This window comes from Rhincodon typus, chromosome 29 (genome assembly GCF_021869965.1).
Source record: "Rhincodon typus isolate 14 chromosome 29, sRhiTyp1.1, whole genome shotgun sequence".
NCBI lineage: Eukaryota > Metazoa > Chordata > Chondrichthyes > Orectolobiformes > Rhincodontidae > Rhincodon > Rhincodon typus.
The window spans coordinates 1,982,119-2,002,230 of record NC_063360.1 but is presented as its reverse complement, the minus strand read 5'-3'; the positions used below and the strand labels follow the sequence as shown (position 1 = coordinate 2,002,230).

The following is a 20,112-nucleotide window of genomic DNA, read 5'->3' as shown; positions in this document are numbered from 1 at the left end:
AGTCACTAACAGTCCTCATTAACAACTACTCACCCTCCCAGCCTGATTGTTAGCAACTCCTTTGTCTGTCCAACTGTCTTTCTCTCTCTTTGGGCTCTATCCTATCGTTTACTCCCTACTCCACCCACCTCCCTATTTTCTGCATATAAACTGACTTTTTCCCAGCCACCATCAGTTCTGAGGAAGGGTCACCGGACCCGAAATGTTAACTCTGTCTTTTCCTTCACAGATGCTGCTAGACCTGCTGAGCTTTTCCAGCAGGATTAAAGAAAATCCCAAGGCATTTTATACATTTATCAGGAGCAAAAGGTTAGGTCCACTCAAGAACAAATCAGGGAATTAATGTGTGGAGCCAGAGACAGTGGCTGAGGTCCTTAATGGATATTTTGCTGTGGTGTTCACAAAAGAGAAGGACATGGTGGATAACAAGGTGTAGAGCTGGATGAACACAGCAGGCCAAGCAGCATCAGAGGAGCAGGAAGGCTGATGTTATTGCAGTTCCTACTATTCAGGACATGGTGGATGGTGAGTCTCAGGAAGAATATATTGATGTTCCAAGGCAAATCAATATATGAAAAAAAGGTGTTGGGTGTTTTGAAAAGCATTAAGGTAGACAGGACCCCCTTCTATCCCAGAATGCTGAGGGAGGCAGGTTAGAAAATTACTGGGACCTTGTATGAAACCGTTGTGCCCTCTTTAATCACAGAAGAAGTCCTAGAGAACTGGAGTATAACCAGTGTTACTCCTTTGTTTAAGAAGGACAAAAGGGATAATCCAGGAATTTACAGGCTGGTGAGCCTTACGTCAATGATAGGGAAATGATTGGAGAAGATTCTTAGGGATAGGATTTACTCACATTTAGAAAAATATGGACTTATTAGTGATAGGCAGCATGATTTTGTGTGGGGGAAGTCATGTCTCGCAAGCTTGATTGAGTTTTTTGAGGAAGTGACAAAGATATTTGATGAGGGCAAGGTGGTGGATGTTGTCTATATGAACTTTAGCAAGGCCTTTGACAAAGCCCCTCATGGCAGGATGATACAGAAGATAAAGTCACATGGGATCTGTGGTGAACTGGTAAAATGGTTACAGAACTGGCTTAGTCATAGAAGACAGAGAGTAGCAATGGGAGGGTGTTTTTCAGATTGGAGATCTATGACTAGCGGTGTTCCACAGGGATCAGTACTGGGATGTTTGTATATAAGTGATTTGGAAGAGAATGTAGATGTTCTCATTGGTAAGTTTGTGGATGACACAAGGATTGGGAGAGCTGCAGATGGTGAGGAGGATTGCCAGAGGATACAGCAGTATATAGATAGGCTAGAGACTTGAATGAAGAAATGGCAGATGGAGTTTAATCCAGACAAACGTGAGGTGATGCATTTTGGGAGATTAATGCAGGAGAGAACTATATAAGGGCAGACACCTTTGTAGAATCAACATACAGTGGGATCTAGGTGTACAGGTCTACAGTTCCCTGAAAGTGGCTACAAAAGTGGATAAGTTGGTCAAGAAGGCATATGGCATGTTTGCCTTCATCAATCGGGGCATAGAGTATAAAAATCTGCGAGTCATGTTGCAGCAGTATAGAGCTTTAGTGAGGCCACATTTGGAATAATGCGTACAGTTCTGGCGCCATGCTACCAGAAGAATGTGGAGGCTTTGGAGAGGGTGCAGAAACAGTTTATCAGCATGTTGCTTGGTATGGAGATTATTAGCTTTGAAGAGAGGTTGGAGAAACTTAGTTTGTTTTCACTTGAGCGTTGAAGGATATGGGGTGACCTGATAGAAGTTTAAAGGAGATATGAGAGGCAAGTTTTTTTACACAGAGTGGTAAGCACCTGGAATGCGCTGTCAGAGGAGGTTGTAGAGGCAGATACAATAGCAATGTTTAAGAGACAGGGAGTAGAGGGATAAAGACAGCATAGAGGCAAAAGGTTTTTAGTTTAGAAAGATGTCAAGAATCAGTACAGTCTTAAAAACCGAAAGAAATCAAGTTCAATAATTTTAGGGCCTAAACTCTCCCATGTCCCAGCCACCCCACCCCACACACCAGGCCCTGTTACCACATAGCCTGCCATTACACACTACCTACTATTAGTCACTAATAGTCCCCATTAACAACTATTCACCCTCCCAGCCTGATCGTTATCAACTCTTTGTCTGTCCAACTGCTCTTCTCTCTCTTTAGGCCGTATCCTATCGTTTACTCCCTACCCCATCCCCCTCCCCTTTTCTCTGCATATAAACTGACGTTTTCCCAGCCACCATCAGTTCTGAGGAAGGGTCACTGAACCCAAAACGTTAACTCTGTTTTTTCCTTCACAGATGCTGCCAGACCTGTTGAGCTTTTCCAGCAAATTTGTTTTTGATCAGTGCAGTCTTTGTGGGCCAAAGAGCTTGTCCCTGTTCTTTGTTCTAAAGGAAAGTAGTTGTGATTGTTGGAGGTCAGTCATTTCAACACCAGGACATCTCTGCAGGAATTCTTCAGTATAGATATTTTCTAATCAACCTGTTCAGAGATGTTATTATATACCTCTGGAGCAGGTGGGACTTGAACCTAGGGCTCTTGGTTCAGAGGTAGGGACATTAATACTCCATCACAAAACTCCAGGTCCTCAGAGTTTTTATTTATTTTAACAAGAAAAATACCGATGTGGCAATTGAGTATTTACAAGCAAAGCCTGATAAGGGCGATGCTAAAAGAATAATGTGGGGGTTAGGGTTGGTGTAGGGTGAGAGGGAGGGGACTAAATCAAAATGGAGTTGGAGGGACAAACAAAGCACTGTATTCCCCGCGGTGCCCACCTCTCTCTAAAGGCATTAATAGAATTGTGTGCTTCCTTTCCAACGACACCCGGTCTCAAGGAAGAGAGGCAGACAGTCAGCAGAGACGATTCCTTCCACAGCTCGCTGCCTGGACCTGTATATAGCCAGCCTGGCCAGGCCCAGGAGCAGACCCATGAGGAGATCCTTCAATCTGCCAGTTCCTCAGGGTAACATCCTGAGCCCAACCACCTTCAGCTGCTTGATCGATGACCTTCCCTCCATCATCAGGTTGGAGTCAGGATGTTCATTGGTGACTGCACAATGTTCAGCACTATTCACCATAAATGCTGGCCTAGCCATGAGCAAACAGACAGCAGGAAGCTCAGAGGAACAGAAGAATCTTGGGGTGCTTGTCCACAGATCCATAACGTGACAAGATAGGTCAATAGGGTAGTTAAGAAGGTATATGGAATACTTACCTTTATGGCCAGAGCAGAGAGGCCATGATGGAGCTGTACAGAACTTTGGTTAGGCCACAGCTGGAGTACCATGTGCAGTTCTGGTCACCACATTATAGAAAAGACGTTATTGCACTGGAGAGGGTGCAGAGGAGATTCACAAGGATGTTCCCTGGGATGGAGCATTTATGGAGAGAGGCTGGATAAGCTGGGGCAGAGAAGATTGTGGGGGGCAGGGTGCTGATGAGGTGTGTAAGATTATGAGGGGCATGGACAGTGCGAATGGAAAGCAGCTGTTCCCCTTAGTTGAAGAGTCAATAAAAAGGGGGTGTAATTTTAAAGTGAAATGCAGGAAGTTTAGAGGGGATGTGAGGAAAATCCAGAGGGTGTTGTGAGTCTGGAATGCACTGCCTGGGAGTATAGTTGAGGCAGAAAACCTCATAACCTTTAAAAAGTACTTGGATGAATATTTGAAATGTCATAACATTCAAGGCTACAGGCCTAGTGCAGGAAAATGGGATTACTGCATATTTAGTGTTTTTTTGGCAATATGGACTCTATGAGCCAAAGGCCCTCTTCTGTACTGTATGATTGTCTGATACAATTAATTTTTATTTAAATGATCATTTTTTTTGGTTTTCTAGAGAAATGAGCTCTAGTCTTGATTGCCAGATGTAGTAATGGTTTGGAACTGGACAAGGATATGTACATGTGTGAATAAAATTCAAACTCATAATTCAATCATGGCATCAGCGAGGTACTTGATACTTGCCTGCAAATTAACTGATTCTCCTATAATAAATGGCTGCATGGCAATTACAAATAGCCAGCACCTGTTTGCCCCATGCAGGCAGCTACTGTCACCCCCTGATAGAACGAATACTCAGCCGCTCCGTTACTTACACAGTAAGACTGTGACGTCCCTGTTCCTCTCCACTCGTTCCTCCAACCATTGCGCCAACTCCTGCAGTTTTGCTGTATCTAAGCTCGGAATGTGGAGCAGTGGGAATGGCTTTGATAAACTTTGTAATCTGATAAATCATAAGCACATTTAAAAGCTGTGAGCTTTGCAAAAGACAACAGAGATTAGTCCTTCAAAAACAGGAGACAAAAGTGTTTTATTGTGTCCTTTTTGTCATAGTCCCTTAGTTCGGAATGCAGGCTTCTTTTCAATATCCTGCATATATCTTCCTTGCAAAGTGCCCCTTAAAGAACAAGCGATAAAAACCTTGCATTTATCCTTATATCAATTCTGGGTTTCTCTCTCCACTTCTTTACCTGATCCTTACCTGAATAATACTATATCATATCGCTTAGATAAGGGTCCTACATAACAGCCATGTCTGGGAAAGTATAGAAATGGAGCTGACCAGAGATACTATTGAGTCAAAGAGAATGTAGTTTTGTGCATGCTTTTTGCCATTATCTCCAATTTGTTCCTTTTTTTGAAAAAAGAAGTAACGTGCAACTTACTTGCCAGCTTCCGAATTAAGCATCTGGAATGATATATAAATGGAGAAAAGTATTAACATTTTTTTAAGAGAGAACAACATTAATACATTGTTTGCAATGTATTTTATTGCAAACCTATCAAACTTAGTTGCAGGATTCAAAATACAAGCTGTAAACAGACAGATAAACTGGAGGATAATATTTATAGTCGTTAAAGGAACAAGCTCTAAATGGCTGATCTGTCAATCTTCAGAAAGACAATCATATTTCACTAGTTTCCTGGTATAGAAGCAGAAATTGTTACCTGTATGAAGATGGTTCCCTTTTCCTTCGAGATGTTACTCAGATTGCTCAAGTATTTCTGAACTTTGCTCTCTTTGTCACTGAAATCTCTGATCTGAGCATCAATCTCCACGATGACCCGTTTCTCCTCTCTGTCCAAATATTCAAACATCTCTCTTTCTTCACTTTCAATCCTCTTTCTCAGTGCATCACCCTTCTCCTTTATTTTCATTTTCTTTTGTTTTATTTCGTCCTTTGGAAGAAGACATACATGAACTTGTAAACAATATAAGACAGATTCTGTGACAATCTCATTCTGACCCTGAAGTGTTTCTACTCACACTCCTGAGTGGTAGCTGGTTCAACCCCACCTCAAGGATTTAATTATGCCTGGAATATAAAAGATTAAGGGATGATTCCATTGAGGGTTGCTGGATAAGTTAATGGTTCTGAAGGGGTTAATGTCCATGTTACTGTACCATCCACCCATTCTCCTGGTTGCATACACAGTCTGTGGGTGGAGACAAGGAGATCTACTCCAGCTTCCAGAGGGAGCAGATGTATCTGTACCAGCTCCTCAAGGTCCAAGATCCTGTGTCTGACCCAATGTACTTTACTTACTGCTACCAAACAACAGGGCCCCCTGTGGTGTATCCTCTATCACTAATCACTAGATAGGCTCAAGACAAAGCAACGGCCAAAAGGGATTTGTGGCAGCAACTTAGCTCAAATATAAAAACATAGAAATTAGGAGCAGGAGTAAGCCAGTCAGCCCTTGGAGCCTGCTCTACCATTCAATATGATCATGGCTGTTCAACCAACTCAGTCCCCTATTCTTGCTTTCTCCCAGTAACCTTAGTTTCCTTTAGCCCTAAGAACTGTATCTGACTCCTTCTCAACCGCTTTCTGTGGCAGAGAATTCTACAGGCTCACCACTCTCTGGTGAAGAAATTTCTTCTCATCTCAGTCCTAAAATGGCCAACCCCATATCCGTAGGCTGTAAGCCCTGGTTCTGGACTCCCTGGTTGTCAGGAACATCCTTCCTGTGTTTACCCTGTCTGGTCCTGTTAGAATTTCATAGGCTCTGAGATACACCTGCATTCTTCTAAATTCCGGTGAATATAGTCCTACCTGAGTCAGTGTCTCTTTTTATGTCAGTCCTGCCAACCCAGGAATCATTCTGGTAAACGTTTGCGGCACTCCCTCCAGAATATTCTTCCTCAAATAAAGACATCAAAACTGCACACAGCCCTACCCAGCACTACATTGTGGTAGAGCCAACAAATATCACGAGGGAACAGGAGTGGGTATCTGGGAAAATAGAGTGGGATTTAGAATTTCCAAAGGTATCAATAGGATAGAGCTGGATGAGTTCCTCTGATAGGGAAGCTAGAAAAAGGGAAAATAGGATCAGGAGGAGATCATTAACCCCCGTGAGCTATTCAACCACTGAATGAGATCATGGTTGGGCCTGTTTCTTAACTTTGCTTTATCTGCCTTGACTCTAGTTTGTTTATTGGATCTGCATCTACTGTATTTTGTGGGAAAACAGTCCATGCTTTCCTTGAGGAAGGTTTTCTGAAATTCTCTGCTGAATGGCCTGGCTCTAATTTAGTCCCCTTCTCCTGGATTCCTGACTAGTGGAAAAGGCTTTACATAAAATCTTCAAGACCTCAACCAAAGCACTCATGTTATTTGTGATAATACAAGACTAGTTTCACATAAACGCGCCTCCTGCACCTTGGATCTGCTGATAGCACAATGTTGTGTTCCTTTCTAGTCCAGGATATCCTATCTAAGATGTGGTTTCCAGAACTATACACAGTGCTGCACATGTTGTCCAATCAGAACTTCATCTAACTGGAGTAAACTTTTCTGTCCCTGACATATTACACCTTCTCACTGACCCAATGACAGTGCCCCATGGAATTCAAGCTCCTCCTTTTCCTATCACTCCTTCCTATTTCCCTTCCAGATCTGTGTCAATGTCATTGAAAATATCAGGGAGACAAACAGGAGGCTGGAAGAACACAGCAAGCCAGACAGTATCTGGAGGAAAGGAGCAGTCAACGTTTCAGGTCCAACCTTTCTTCAAGGACTGGATGTGGGGGTAGGAGGACCTGCAGATAAAGAGAGAGGGGAAGGATGGAGGCAGAATGATGGTGATAGGTGGACACTGGTGGTATTTATGACCTGGTTGGTCGATGGGAGGGATGAATCCGATTGGCTGGAGGGGAGGGTCAAAAGGTGGAATGGAAGGGGAGGTGGAGGTGGAGCTGGAAGGGCAGCTAGGGGATGGTTACTTGAAATTAGAGAACTCAGAGTTGAGTCCTTCGGGCTGTAGGGTGCCCAGGTGGAAGGTAAGGTGTTGTTCTTCAAATTTGCGTTGCGAGTCGCTGCTTGACATAAGCGACAAACAGGCAGGCGTAGCTGGGGCCCATGCGAGTGCCCATGGCAACACACCCCCACCCTGGAACTGGAGAAAGTGGGAAGAATTGAAGGAAAAGGTATTGAGCGTGAGGACTAATTCAGTGAGGTGGAGGGTGGTATTGGTGGGGGGGGACCTGCATGGGTCTGTTGGACTATACACGTCCATATCCCACAAGGATGGCCTACAGTCCCTCAGTTCTTTCCTTTCCAACAAACCCATGGGTCCCAGGTCGTTACTACCAGTGTCCACCTATCACTGTCATTCTGCCTTCCCCCCTCCCCTCTTTATCTGCAGTTCCCTCCTACCCCCACATCCAGGCCTGAAGAAAGGTTATACCCAAAACGCTGACTGCACTTTTCTTCCGGATGCTGCCTGGCCTGCTGTGTTCTTCCAGCCTCCCATTTGTCTACCTTTGATTCCAGCATGTGCAGTTTTTTGTTGTGCCATTGACAATATCACTCAGAATTAAACCTGAGCTTACCAAAAGATATGGTTTTGTCAGTGAATCCCTACCAGATGATAATCCCTCTGTATGACTTCCTCCCTATCACCATCTATCTCACTGACCCCAACATAGATCATGAATTAACCTCCTCCTTTTCCAATTTCCTTTCTAGCCTCATTTCTTATTCTCTCTTCAGATAGCACCAGCTCCCGTGGGACTCGGGATTGTGCCACATGGGTGTGACAGACAGTCTGCTATTTATTGAACCTCTTCCATTCCTATTCGCCTTCTCCCAGCTTTGGACAGCTCTGCGGTGAGGGTGGTCAGCACTGAATGTGCCCTCTCTGCAGTGTTTCTTTTTATCTTCACAGGTATCAAGTACACTGCACTTGTTGGGTAAGACCATTGCCCTCCTGTTTCATATCCTGTTTGTTCTCTCTTCCCTGCTTAACTGGGGGCTATACTCCTCTCTTCAACTGCCTGTTCTCACCTCTGAGGAAAAGCAAGAAGTAAGAAGATAAGAAACTGGAGCAGGAGGAGACCATTCAGCCTGCTCTACTGTTCAATATGATCATGGCTGATCTTCAGTTTCAACTCCACTCCCATCCAATTTCCCTTGACTCCATGAGAGATCTAAAGCCTGTCTATCTCAGTCTTAAATGTACTCAATGATTGAGTGACCACAATTCTCTGGAGCAAAAAATTCCAAAGATTCACAACCCTTTAAGTGACCACATTTCCCCTCATCTCAGCTTGAAATAATTAGTACATTCTGCTGAAATCGTGTCCCTTTTTTTCCAGGAGTATCGGCTTCTCAATGTCTCCCTTGTCATATAATGGAAAGAGATTTGCGATCTCTACCATCAACTATCCAAAAGGTCCAAACCGCAACATGCAGTTAAAGCAATGTACTGCACAGCAACTCTGCCCTAAGGTGGGGCAGTTCAAAACTAAGGGATATATTTTTTACGGTGAAAGGTAAAAGATTTAAAAACCACATGAGGTGCAACAGTTTTACACAGAGATCGGTTCGTGTGTGGAATAAACTTCCAGAGAGAGTGATGGATGTGGATACAGTTAGAATGTTTAACAGACGTTTGGGTAAGTACATGAATAGGAAATGTTTGGAGGGATATGGGCCAAACACAGGCAGGTGGGACTAGTTTAGTTTGGGAGCGTGGTCGGTGTGGACTAGTTAGACTGAAGGGTCTTTTCCATGCTGTATGACTGTATGGCTCTTTAACTCAAACTCTGCAAGTGACCTGTGTGACTCTGTGAGAGAGAGTGAGAGAGAAAACCATTGACATGACCAATATTTACCCTTCATCAACATGGCTAAAAAAAACATAAATTATGGGGCCAGTAGGAGCTTCCTGTGATTAAATTGGATGTTGCATTTTCCACATTACAAAAACCTGGAAGCTGCCTACCTTTGTTTTCTGCTTTTCTTCCTGAAGATCTCCAAGGGAAGCTTGTACTGATTGGATGTTGGTCCTGATCTTTTCTGTTCGATCATTGAAGTAAGCCTGTAACAGAGTCACTTATTACTTCAATCAATCCTTCATTTTAAATATGTAGCCAATTGATAGACTCAGAATTATAAATCCAAAAATGGAACCTGGAGAACAGTTAGCAGAGTCACCATGAACACATCACAGAATTGTTATCATTACCACTCGGCCCATCATGCACTGGCTTCCCATAGGAGCATGTTACTTGGTGTCACTCTCCCACCTTCCAATAGTAATCCTGCACATTCTTCCTTTTCACATAACCGCTTGATTCCCTTCTGAAAGCCTCAGTTGACCCTGCCTCCACCATTTTTTTAGGCAGTACTTTCCAGATTGTAGTTACTCACCGCATGGAAACATCTTCCCTCATGTAACTGTTTGCTTCATTTACCTTAATCTATACCCTGGTGTATCCACCAATGGGAACAGTTTCTCCCCCTCTGATCAGACTTCTCATCATTTTGAACTCCTCAGTCAAATCTCCTCATGACCTGCTTTTCCCCAAGGAAAAGAGTCCAAAATTCTCCAATTTTTTCTCGTAACTGAAGGTGCTCATTCTGGGGACCATCCTCAGGACTCTTCTGCTCACACATGTCCAGAATGTGGTAGGATGCCATTCAGCTTATCGCATTGGGTCAACTCTTCCAATAAGCATCTTAGTGCTATTCCCTGCCTTCTTCCTATAATCCTACTCATTGTGCCCTTTCAGAAAGGCGTCAACTTCCCCTTTCGAAACCTTGATTGAATCTGCCTCCATCACACTCTAAAGCAGTGGATTTCAGGCTTGCTGCAGGGGAAAAAAATGTTTCTCCTCCTGTCACTTTTCCTTCGGTACTGTCTTTACTGACTCCTGAAAGAGTTACCTAGCTAGTCTCTCTCTCCATAGCCCTCTAACTTCATCCCTTTCAAATACACATCTAGCTCTCTTTTGAAATCTCCCAAAGAATCTGCTTCCACCACTCTCCCAGGCAGCACATTTGAAATCCTAATAACCCTCTGAATGAAGAGGTTTCTCCTCATCTCACTCCTAGCTGTCTTGCTGACAATCTTGAAATTGTGACCCGATGTTATTAAGATACTAACTGATGGAAATGGAAATGTTTACCCTCTCAAAATTGTTCATAATTTTGAATACCTCAATAAGGTCACCCCTTCATTTTCTCTGTTCCAAGGAGAAGAAGCCCAATTTCTCTCATTCTTCCTTGTATCTCAAATTCCTCATTCCTGGTATCTTTCTAGAAAATCTTAATCTTTTCACGAGTGGGAACAGTTTCTATCTGCTCTATCTGGAATGTCATGATTTCAAATATTCAATCAGATCTACTCACTGCCTTCTTTTCTTGAAGTAAAACAGTCCAAACTTATCCAGTCCATCGTCTAAAGTTCCTCGTCCCTGGAACCATTGTCATAAACTTCTTTTGCATTCACTTCCTTCTTAAAATATGGCACCCACAATGAAGCACAATACACTGGCTGAGGCCAGACTGGTTCCTTGTACAAGCTCAATATCGCCTGCTTGCTGTTGTACTCTACCCTCTATTAATAAAACCTGGAATACTGTCTATTTTTTTAACTGCTCTGTGAACCTATCCTGCTACTTTTAATGACTGAGGCAGATATATATTGAGGTCCCTCTGATCCTGCACACTCTTTACAGAATCATTAATTGAGTATTAACTCTACATATGAATAATAATGAAAGGGTGTGGTGCTAGAGACGAGTCAGATAGCTATCATTATGCCTGTATTTAGCAATGAGAATAGAGTATGTTAGAGGATCTCTAGTTAAACTAACAGTAGTGGCAGTGAAATAAAACAGAGTCTTAACTAAAGAAGATATTAAAAGAAAACAATCTAAAAAAGGAACTTAGAAGCCAAAAAAAATCAATGGAGTCAGCAATGGATTTCAAAAGGTGCTGTATGCAACAACGCTGTGCCGTTAAGAGAGATGTGTTCTGTGCTGTTTCTCTTGCAGAGAGCTGTTGTCACAGTGGTACCAGAGTGTCTGTTTTAGAAGCAGTGGGTAAACAGCTCTGAGTTCCCTGACTATGTCTTTTTTTAACTGGACAAAGGAAGCATGAGTGGGTGGAGTCAGTCTCACACAGACCCAGGGTTTAGTTTTGCTTTTGGTTGAGGTTTGGAACTGGCTGTTGAAGCTGATAGATACAGCTCTCTGCTGCAGCAAAAAGCTTGAGTGCTCTCTCTGCAGGTAGATTGTTTCTGTCCGTGTTCCTTTCTCCTGGACTGGAAGGGAGTTAGCACGTGAAGGAAAATCTGTTTTGCTGAACTTCCCTTTGCCAAGGGTGTGCTATATTGGAACAGTTGGTGATTATTACTTAAATAACATATAATTAGAGATGGTAGGAACTGCCGATGCTGGAATCTGAGATAACAAAATGTGGAACTGGGTGAACACCGCAAGCCAGGCAGCATCAGAGGAGCAGGAAAGGTGACGTTTCGGGTCTGGATCCTTCTTCAGAAATGGGGGAGGGGAAGGGGACTCTGAAATAGAGAGGGGGGGCGGTGATAGAAAGTGGATAGTGGAGCAGATAGGTGGGACAGAAGATGGACAAGTCAAGGAGGCGGGGATGAAGCTAGTAAAGGTGAGTGTAGGTAGGAAGTTGGGATGTGGGTTGGTCAGTGAGGAGGGAGAGGCGGATATCTGGGAGGTAAAACAGACAGGTCAAGGAGGCGGGAATGAGAGGGGGTGCTGGTCTTGGGATGAGGTTGAGGGTGGGGAGATTTTGAAGCTCATAAAGTCCACATTGAGACCATTGGCTTGTAGGGTTCCAAGGCAGAATATGAGGTGCTGTTTCTCCAGTTTCCGGGTGGCATCATTGTGACACTGGAGGAGGCCCAGGATGGACATGTCGTCCTGTCTTCTCTCCCACCTATCTGCTCCACTATCCACCCCCTATATAATTTTATTAAGTATTTCAATAAAGTTAAAGCTACGCTAATTCTTCTTTGTTTGTATTTAAATTATGGTGTAAGATTTATGAAGTGTGCTTTGCTTAAAGCCTAGAAGTTTGACCAATTGAATCACATCTGGAATGCTGCACCTTCCACTTACCTTTTAATAAGATAAAAGTTAGGGTCTAGGCTATCTCCTTGATATGTTTTGAAGAGGTTTCAAAGTCTCTAATTCCAGGTTGGGTTTAGGATTATTGGACTCAAAGACTGAGCGGTGTGTGTTGGAGTTCCCTTTTCAAGTGTTTCATTCAGTTGATTTCCTCAGGAGTGCTCTTTCAGTGGCTAATTGCAGCAGACAAAGAGCAAAAGAATTAGAACAGCTTGAATATGAAAAAGAAAGAAACTGTTTGAACTACAATTAAAAGCAGAAGAAAAGGATAAAGGGAGAGTTTTTGAATTCCAGAAGCTGGCAATGAAAAGTGAAAGTCGACTTAAAATGATGGAGGTAAAGATAAAAGGTGGGATTAGTGATGTGGACAGTGATAAAGAGCAAACCCATAGTGACCAAAAGCCTTGTGACGATCTGTTTAATTATGTCCAAGCGTCACCCAGGTTCGACAAGAAGGACGTAGAAGCCTTTTTCATTTCATTTGAGAAGGTGGCTAAACAAATGAAATATCCACCTGCCACCTGCCATGTGGGTTTTGTTAAAGTGGTAAAGGAGATCACAGTGGAAGCTAAAAAAATGCACAGCCTGGTCAAGAGTTGGTTCAGAAGAAAATGCCAGATCTCTTTAAAGAATTCACTTGCATGAGTAAGGTTTGCTCATGTGTGCCAGGAGGAGCAGGTAAAGAAATTAAGATTTTAAGGGATACAGGAGCAAGTCAATCTTTAATGATGAAAGATGAGGAGATATGTAATTCAGAAAGAGTACTGCCAGGAAAAGTGATAATATATGGAATCCAAGGTGAGAAGGGCAGTTTTCCATTTTATAAGGTGAGTTTGGAGTGTCCGGTGAAAAGTGGTGAAGTGGTGGTAGGAGTAATAGAGAATTTCTTAGTTCTGGAAATACAATTTATCCTCAGTAATAATATAACTGGATCATAGGTGTGAGTGCTGCCTACTGTGGTTGAAAAGCCGGTGGAATGTCAAACAAGTGAGGTATTACAGGAAGTATGTCCTGGGATTTTTCCTGACTGTATGATAACAAGGTCACAAAGCCACCAGTTGAAGCAGAAGAAGAAACCAAAGAATAAAGATAAGGAAGTTGAAGTTCAATTATCAGAAACTATGTTTGATCAAATGATTGAGAAAAAACAAGAACAGATGGAGGATAGAGTGGATATTTTTAGTTCAGAGAAGTGAGCTGAATTAAAACAGAAAATAGAAAACATAACGCAGCTGTATCAAAAAGCATACACAGAAGAAGAATCTGAGTGAATCCTAGAATGTTACTACCTTACAAATGAAGTCTTCATGAGGAAATGGACTATTCAAGTGGATGAAAAATGGGCAGAAGTTCATCAAATAACAAAGTTTGGAGCTGGATGAACACAGCAGGCCAGGCAGCATCAGAGGAGCAGGAAAGCTGACGTTTCAGGCGGGACCCTCTGAAGAATTTCTGAAGAAGGGTCCCGACCTGAAACGGCAGCTTTCCTGCTCCTCTGATGCTACCTGGCCTGCTGTGTTCCTCCAGCTCCACACTTTGTTATCTCTGACTCCAGCATCTGCAGTTCTTGCTATCTCAGAAGTTCATCAAGTTGTATTACTGGTGGATTATAGAAAGGATGTGCTGCAGATAGCACGTGAGGTACCAGTAGGAGGTCATTTGGGAGTAAGGAAAACTCAAGTTAAAATTTTAAAAACATCTTATTGGCCTGGACTGCATAAAGATGTAATAGGTAATAGGAAAATCTAAGGCAGTGATAAAACCAGCACCCTTAATATCCATCCAACATTTCAGGAACCTTTTATAAGAGTCTTAATTGACTGCATAGACCTTTCCCTGAAACAAAAAGTGGGAATCAATATTTATTGACCAAAATGGATGTGTCTACTAGATTTTCAGAGGTCACTCTGTTACACAGTCTCACAGCTAAAAGGATTGTAGAAAAGTTACTCATTTTTTTAAATGGCACAGAACTACAACAGATCAAGGATCAAATTTTAAATCAAAGTTATTCAAAGAAATTATACACAGCTTGGGAATAAAACAACTTAAGTGCATACCATCCAAAATTGCAGGGAGCATTAGAAGGGTTGCATCAAACTTTAAAGACCATGTTGAGGGCTAATAGTCAAGACTATTCAGAGGAATGGGATAAAAGAATTCAATTTGTATGTTTTGCAATTTGGGATGCACCTAGTGAATCAACAAAATTCAGTACATTTGAATTAGTTTTTGGGCATGAGGTGAGAGGACCACTTAAATTAATTAAGGAGAAATTGGTAAGTCAGAATTCCATGACTACATTATCGGACTATGTGTCAAATGTTAACGAGAGAATAAATAGAGTGGGTGAGTTGGCTAGGCTACATTTAAAAGTAGCACAGCATGTGAGAGTTGAGAGAGCTAGGGCTTTTCTCTTTAGAATGATGAAGGATGAGAGGTGACTTGATAGAGGTGTACAAAATGATCAGAGGTATAGATAGAGTGGACAGCCAGAGACTTTTTCCTAGGGTGGAGGTAGCTATTACGAGGGGGCATAGTTTTAAAGTGAGTGGAGGTAGATATAGGGGAGACATCAGAGGTAGGTTCTTTACTTAGAGAGTGGTAGGGGCGTGGAATGCATTGCCAGAGAGGGTAGTGGAGTCAGCCTCGTAAGGGGTATTTAAGCGTCTATTAGATAGGCGTAGGGATGGAAGTTAAATAGACCTTAGGTTAGGGTAAAAGTTCGGCACAACATCGTGGGCCGAAGGGCCTGTACTGTGCTGTACTGTTCTAAGTTCTATGTTCTATGTGATGAAACAGGAATCAAAAATTTGTGATTTCATTAGTAGGGATAAAGTGTTAGTATTACTACCAGTGGTAGGTGACCCTTTAAAAGCAGTGTTTAGTTGGCCTTATCAAATCGAAAAGAAATTGAGTGAGGTGAATTATTTGATAAAAATGCCAGACAGAAATAATACTGTGTGTCATGTCAATATGCTCAAAAGGTATTTTGATAGGAAAGGAAAGCAAAAAGAGAATGAGTCACTTGTTACAACTTGGAGTGAAGAACAAAATCCAGATGATTCTGACTTTGATATTCCTCTAATCAAATTAGAAATGAGGACTTCTCAAAAATTGGGATAAATTGAGTTATCTTCCAGAAGAAAATCAAAATGACCTGAACGAGTCATTGCAATCATATGGAGAGATATATAGGAATAAGTTAGGAAGTACTAAACTGATTATGCATGACATTGATATAGGAAATGCTGTTCCAATTAAGCAAAATCCTTGTAGACTTAACCCTCCAAAATTGGCACAGGTTCAAAAAGAAATTGAAAGTATGCTCAAAGACAACATAATCCAAGTGAGTTCTGGCGAATGGAGCTCACCCAGAGTGATGGTGCCAAAACGAGATTAAGTGTGGACTATAGCGAAATCAGGTTTGATTCCTACCATATGGCTGGAAGACTGTAATGAGAATGTGGGACAAGCAACTTGTATTTCTAAGATGGGCTTACTCAGAAGATGTTGGCAGGCACCTTTATCCAAAAGAACAAAGGAAATTTTGGCTTTCATGACACCGAATGGATTTTACCAGTTTAAAGTCATGTCGTTTGGTGTGAAGAATGCACTAGCCACATTTCAAAGACAAACCAATAAAAGCATTTTGGAATTACCCAATTATGTGGTGTACATAGATGATCTGGTGATTTTTAGTCAAGCATGTAGGGAACATTTGGAACATTCGTGGGAGTTGTTTGATTGACTTTGGGAGGTGGGCTTGGTGATAAACCTGGCTAAGAGTGAGTTTGCAAAATCCCAAGTCAAATTCCTAGGCCATATCATTGGACATGGACAGATGGCCTCACAGGACTTGAAACCAAAGGTTATTGGGGAGTCTCCCATACCATCGACAAAGAGGAAAGCATTACAATGCCTGGGACTGAATGGGTTTTATTGAAAATTTATATGAATTTTAGTAGCGCAATTGCTTCACTGACTGACCTGTTGAAAAAATGTACAAATTTTCAGTGAACGGAGGAGTGTCAGAAGACATTTTACAGCCTGAAAGCTGTGTTGACCACTGCCCCAGTGTTAGCAAAACCTAACCATACAAAGATATTCAAGGTGGCTATCGATGCAAGTGATGTGGGTGTCAGTACTGTACACTTACAAGAAGATGATAATACGATAGAAAGACCTATTGGATATTTCTCCTAAAAGTTGAATATTCATCAAAAGAAATATTCCATCAAGGAGAAAGAAACTTTGAATTTGGTGTTAGTATTGCAATATATCAACATTTTTATGTTGCCAGTAATGTATCTGAGATAATTATATATACTGATCATAATCCCTCAACATTTTTGGAAAAGATTAGGCATAAAAAGACTTTTTATGGAGTTTATTGTTATAGCCATTCAATTTGAAAATTATACATGGCAGGATGAGAGAATACAATTGCCGATACATTGTCACGACTTTGATGAAGGAAGATGGAGGCATTCAGTGACATAAGAAATGGACTGAGATAGACTGTAGTATTGAATATTTGCATGCTTAAGTTTAGTACTACAGCAATCGAATCACATCTGGAACACAGTACCTTACACTTGCCTTTAAATAAAATAAAGAGTTAGGGTCTAGGCCATTTTCTTGACTTATTTTGAGGGAGTTTGGTCTGGTCCATAACATAGACACCAGCACAATCTGGATTGATGGTGAGCAATGTGTATGATAGCCCTGTATTATTTACAGTTTACCAGATGGTGGCCTCATCAAAGACCAGCTGCCCTCTGATGCAAGTATTAGATAGAAAACTCTTTAACCTCACCTGCTTCAGACATTCAAGCCCCCGTTCTCAGTCTCTTTACAAAAAACTCGGCCTGTTCTTGAATTTTGCCAAAAAAAATCTCATCGACTCAGACCTGGTTAATTGAATAATCTGACTCCCCTCTTGAAGGAGATACTCTGGAATGTGTTGAGCAACTTCCAGACCTTGGCACCATAAAGACACCATTGGTAAAGAGATCTGACACTGCCAACTTAGTCTCGTACAAACTGCAGCAGCAAGGGTTTGACAACAAAGATCTCAATGAGTCGACTGAAGTCCCGGGCTGTACAACGGTTGAAGTCACCACATTGTGTGCAGCAGTGAGACCTGGATCAGTGCCACACGCCAGTGTTAAAGAAATTCTACCAGCAAGGCCCCTATTCTCTGGATTCAACAGGAGAACAATTAAACAAATGCTAGTGTCCTCCTTGAGCATTCAGGGAAAACACAATAGATTGGTCACTGTGTCCCAATAGCTGAACAGTGTTTCCCCAGCAGGATCCTGTTTCTCTTCTCAGCTTTTAAATGGCCAACATTCCAGGGGAGGACAGGAAAAGCACGGTCAGAGTCATTCTGAAACTGTCCTCAAGCACGGCAGCATTGACATTAATTACTATGGAAGTTTGCTACCAAAACAGAAAGACTCTGTCCGTCAAAGTGACTTTGAGTCGCTACATTTTAATGATGAGGCAGAGCAACAGCCGAGCAGGAAAGAAAAGGAAGCAATGGCTATATTTTAGATCCCACTACCTCACAGGCCATTCGACTCCAATGTGGCCAAATTGTCCAGGTCCTGAATCGGCCCTGTTCAATCACATGATTCATGACCCTGGGCAGGCATCATCCTAAAATCAAAGGAGAGAGCTGACAAAGACATGCTACCTCCAGGCTAAAGGAAGATCAATGATCTCAAATGGAAATTAGACAGACTTTGCAGGACTACAGGGATAAATGGAAATGAGCTGAAGAAAGGTCAATGAATTTGAAATGTTAACTCTCTCTCCACAGATGCTGCTAGACCAGTGGAGTTTCTCCAGTAATTTCTGTTTCTGTTCCCAATCTTCAGCACCCAAGTTCTTTGTTTTATTTTAATTGGAATGAATGGACTGGTCTAAAAAAAATGATTCTGAGGAAGGGTCACCGGACCTGAAACGTTAACTCTGTTTTCTCCTCCACAGATGCTGCCAGACCTGCTGAGCTTTTCCAGCAACTTTGTTTTTGTGTCAGTTTCACTGTTTTGAATTTGCCTTTTTAACTCTTGTATTTTTATTCACCTTTGTTTTATTTCCCTGTTTATTACTTCTGCCTTTTTATTTCTTGTGATATACTCACCTTTGCATTTAATAAACACAGAGATTCTTTGCCCTGAAACACCTGTCTACTGCCTTCTTCACTTCACATTCCTAAATGAAGTCCAGTGTCAGAACCAGCAATCTAGGGGTGATTCAAACCACCTAAAAATCAGCAGATTACTGATTGCAAACCAGAATCTCTACACCCTTGACATTCAATAGCTTTGCCATTACTGAAACCCCCACTGTCAAATCCTGGGGAAATGTCAATGATCAGAAGTTGAATTGGACTAGCCATAAAAATACTGTGGTAGGGCTCTTGAGGTGCAATGGCAGTGGCCCTACCTCTGAGCAAGGAGGCCTGGATACAAGAGCAGGTCAGAGACTAGGAATACTGAGGTGAGTAACTCACTTCCTGACTCCCCAAAGCCTATTCACCATCTACAAGGCACAAGTCAGGAGTGTGATGGAAAACTCCCCACTTGCCTGGATGGGTGCAGCTCCAACAACATTCAAGGTATGTGGGAACACCACATACCTGCAAGATCCCCTCCAAGCCACTCACTTTCCTGACCTGGAAATATATCGCTGTTCCTTCGTCACTAGATCAAAATCCTCACCAACAGTATTGTGGGTCTACCTGCAGCACATGGACTGCAGCAGTTCAAGAGGCAGCTCACCACCACCTTCTCAAGGGCAGCTTAGGAAGGGCAATAAATGCTGGGCCAGCCAGTGATGGGGACAGCCCACGAGTGAATAAAAATCACAAAAGCAATTCTCCTTTGTTCCCCTCAAAGTCAAATCTAGACCAGGGGATCTTGTGGATCAAATGTTATCTGCAAATCTATTTATTTTCAGTATTGTGTAATTTCAGCTTCACTTAGGATCAGTACAGCTCCCACTCATAAGTAAAAAGAAAGTCAACATGCATCCCATCAATTGGCAATGCATATAGATTGAGGAAGAATGAGAGTCTAGTAGAGACAATACTAACATTTTGTTCTTACCCTGAGCTCCTTCTCTCCCTCACTGATGCTCCCACAGTTATGACCCTTGTGTTTCCCAAACACAGTGCAGAGTGTGCAGACACACACCTTATCCTCCTTACAGTAAATCTTCAGCAGCTCTTGGTGTTCTGTACATTTCCACGGGGCCAGGTCTGCAGTGGGATCTACAAGGAGATGGCTTTTGAACACAAAGCTCTCGGTGTGATGTCTGAGGTGTTCTGGGCACATGGAAGCTTCACACTTCAGGCAGGTCTTCACTGCTGGCCGTGGTTTGCTGGAGCAATAGTTACACAAAAGCGAATGGGTTGAAGTATTTTGAACTTTATATTTCTCAATAATACTTGCAAGTTTGAAATTCCTCTGCAGAAGTGGCTGTTTCTTGTACTCTGCCCTACATTCAGGGCAGGGATAAGCATCAAACACTGCTTCATCCCAGGTTTTCTCAATACAGACTTTACAGAAGCTGTGCTTACAATTGAGAATCACAGGATCAGTGTAAATTTGTAGACAGATAGAACAAATTAATTCGTCTTCTAACCACGCTTGAGGTGAATTAGTCGCCAT

General features: G+C 42.2%; 1 protein-coding gene across 1 annotated transcript in view; it reads right to left on the bottom strand.

The window, feature by feature from the left end:
- Positions 1-20,112, bottom strand: part of LOC109918024 (E3 ubiquitin-protein ligase TRIM39-like) — a 22,145-nt gene extending 2,033 nt beyond the window's left edge. The window contains exons 1-5 of the mRNA XM_020517923.2: positions 19,549-20,112; positions 9,268-9,363; positions 4,984-5,214; positions 4,701-4,723; positions 4,131-4,258 (exon numbers count right to left, since the gene is read on the bottom strand). Of these exons, the coding sequence (XP_020373512.1) occupies positions 4,131-4,258; positions 4,701-4,723; positions 4,984-5,214; positions 9,268-9,363; positions 19,549-20,112 (1,042 nt within the window). The remainder of the gene's footprint in view (positions 1-4,130; positions 4,259-4,700; positions 4,724-4,983; positions 5,215-9,267; positions 9,364-19,548) is intronic.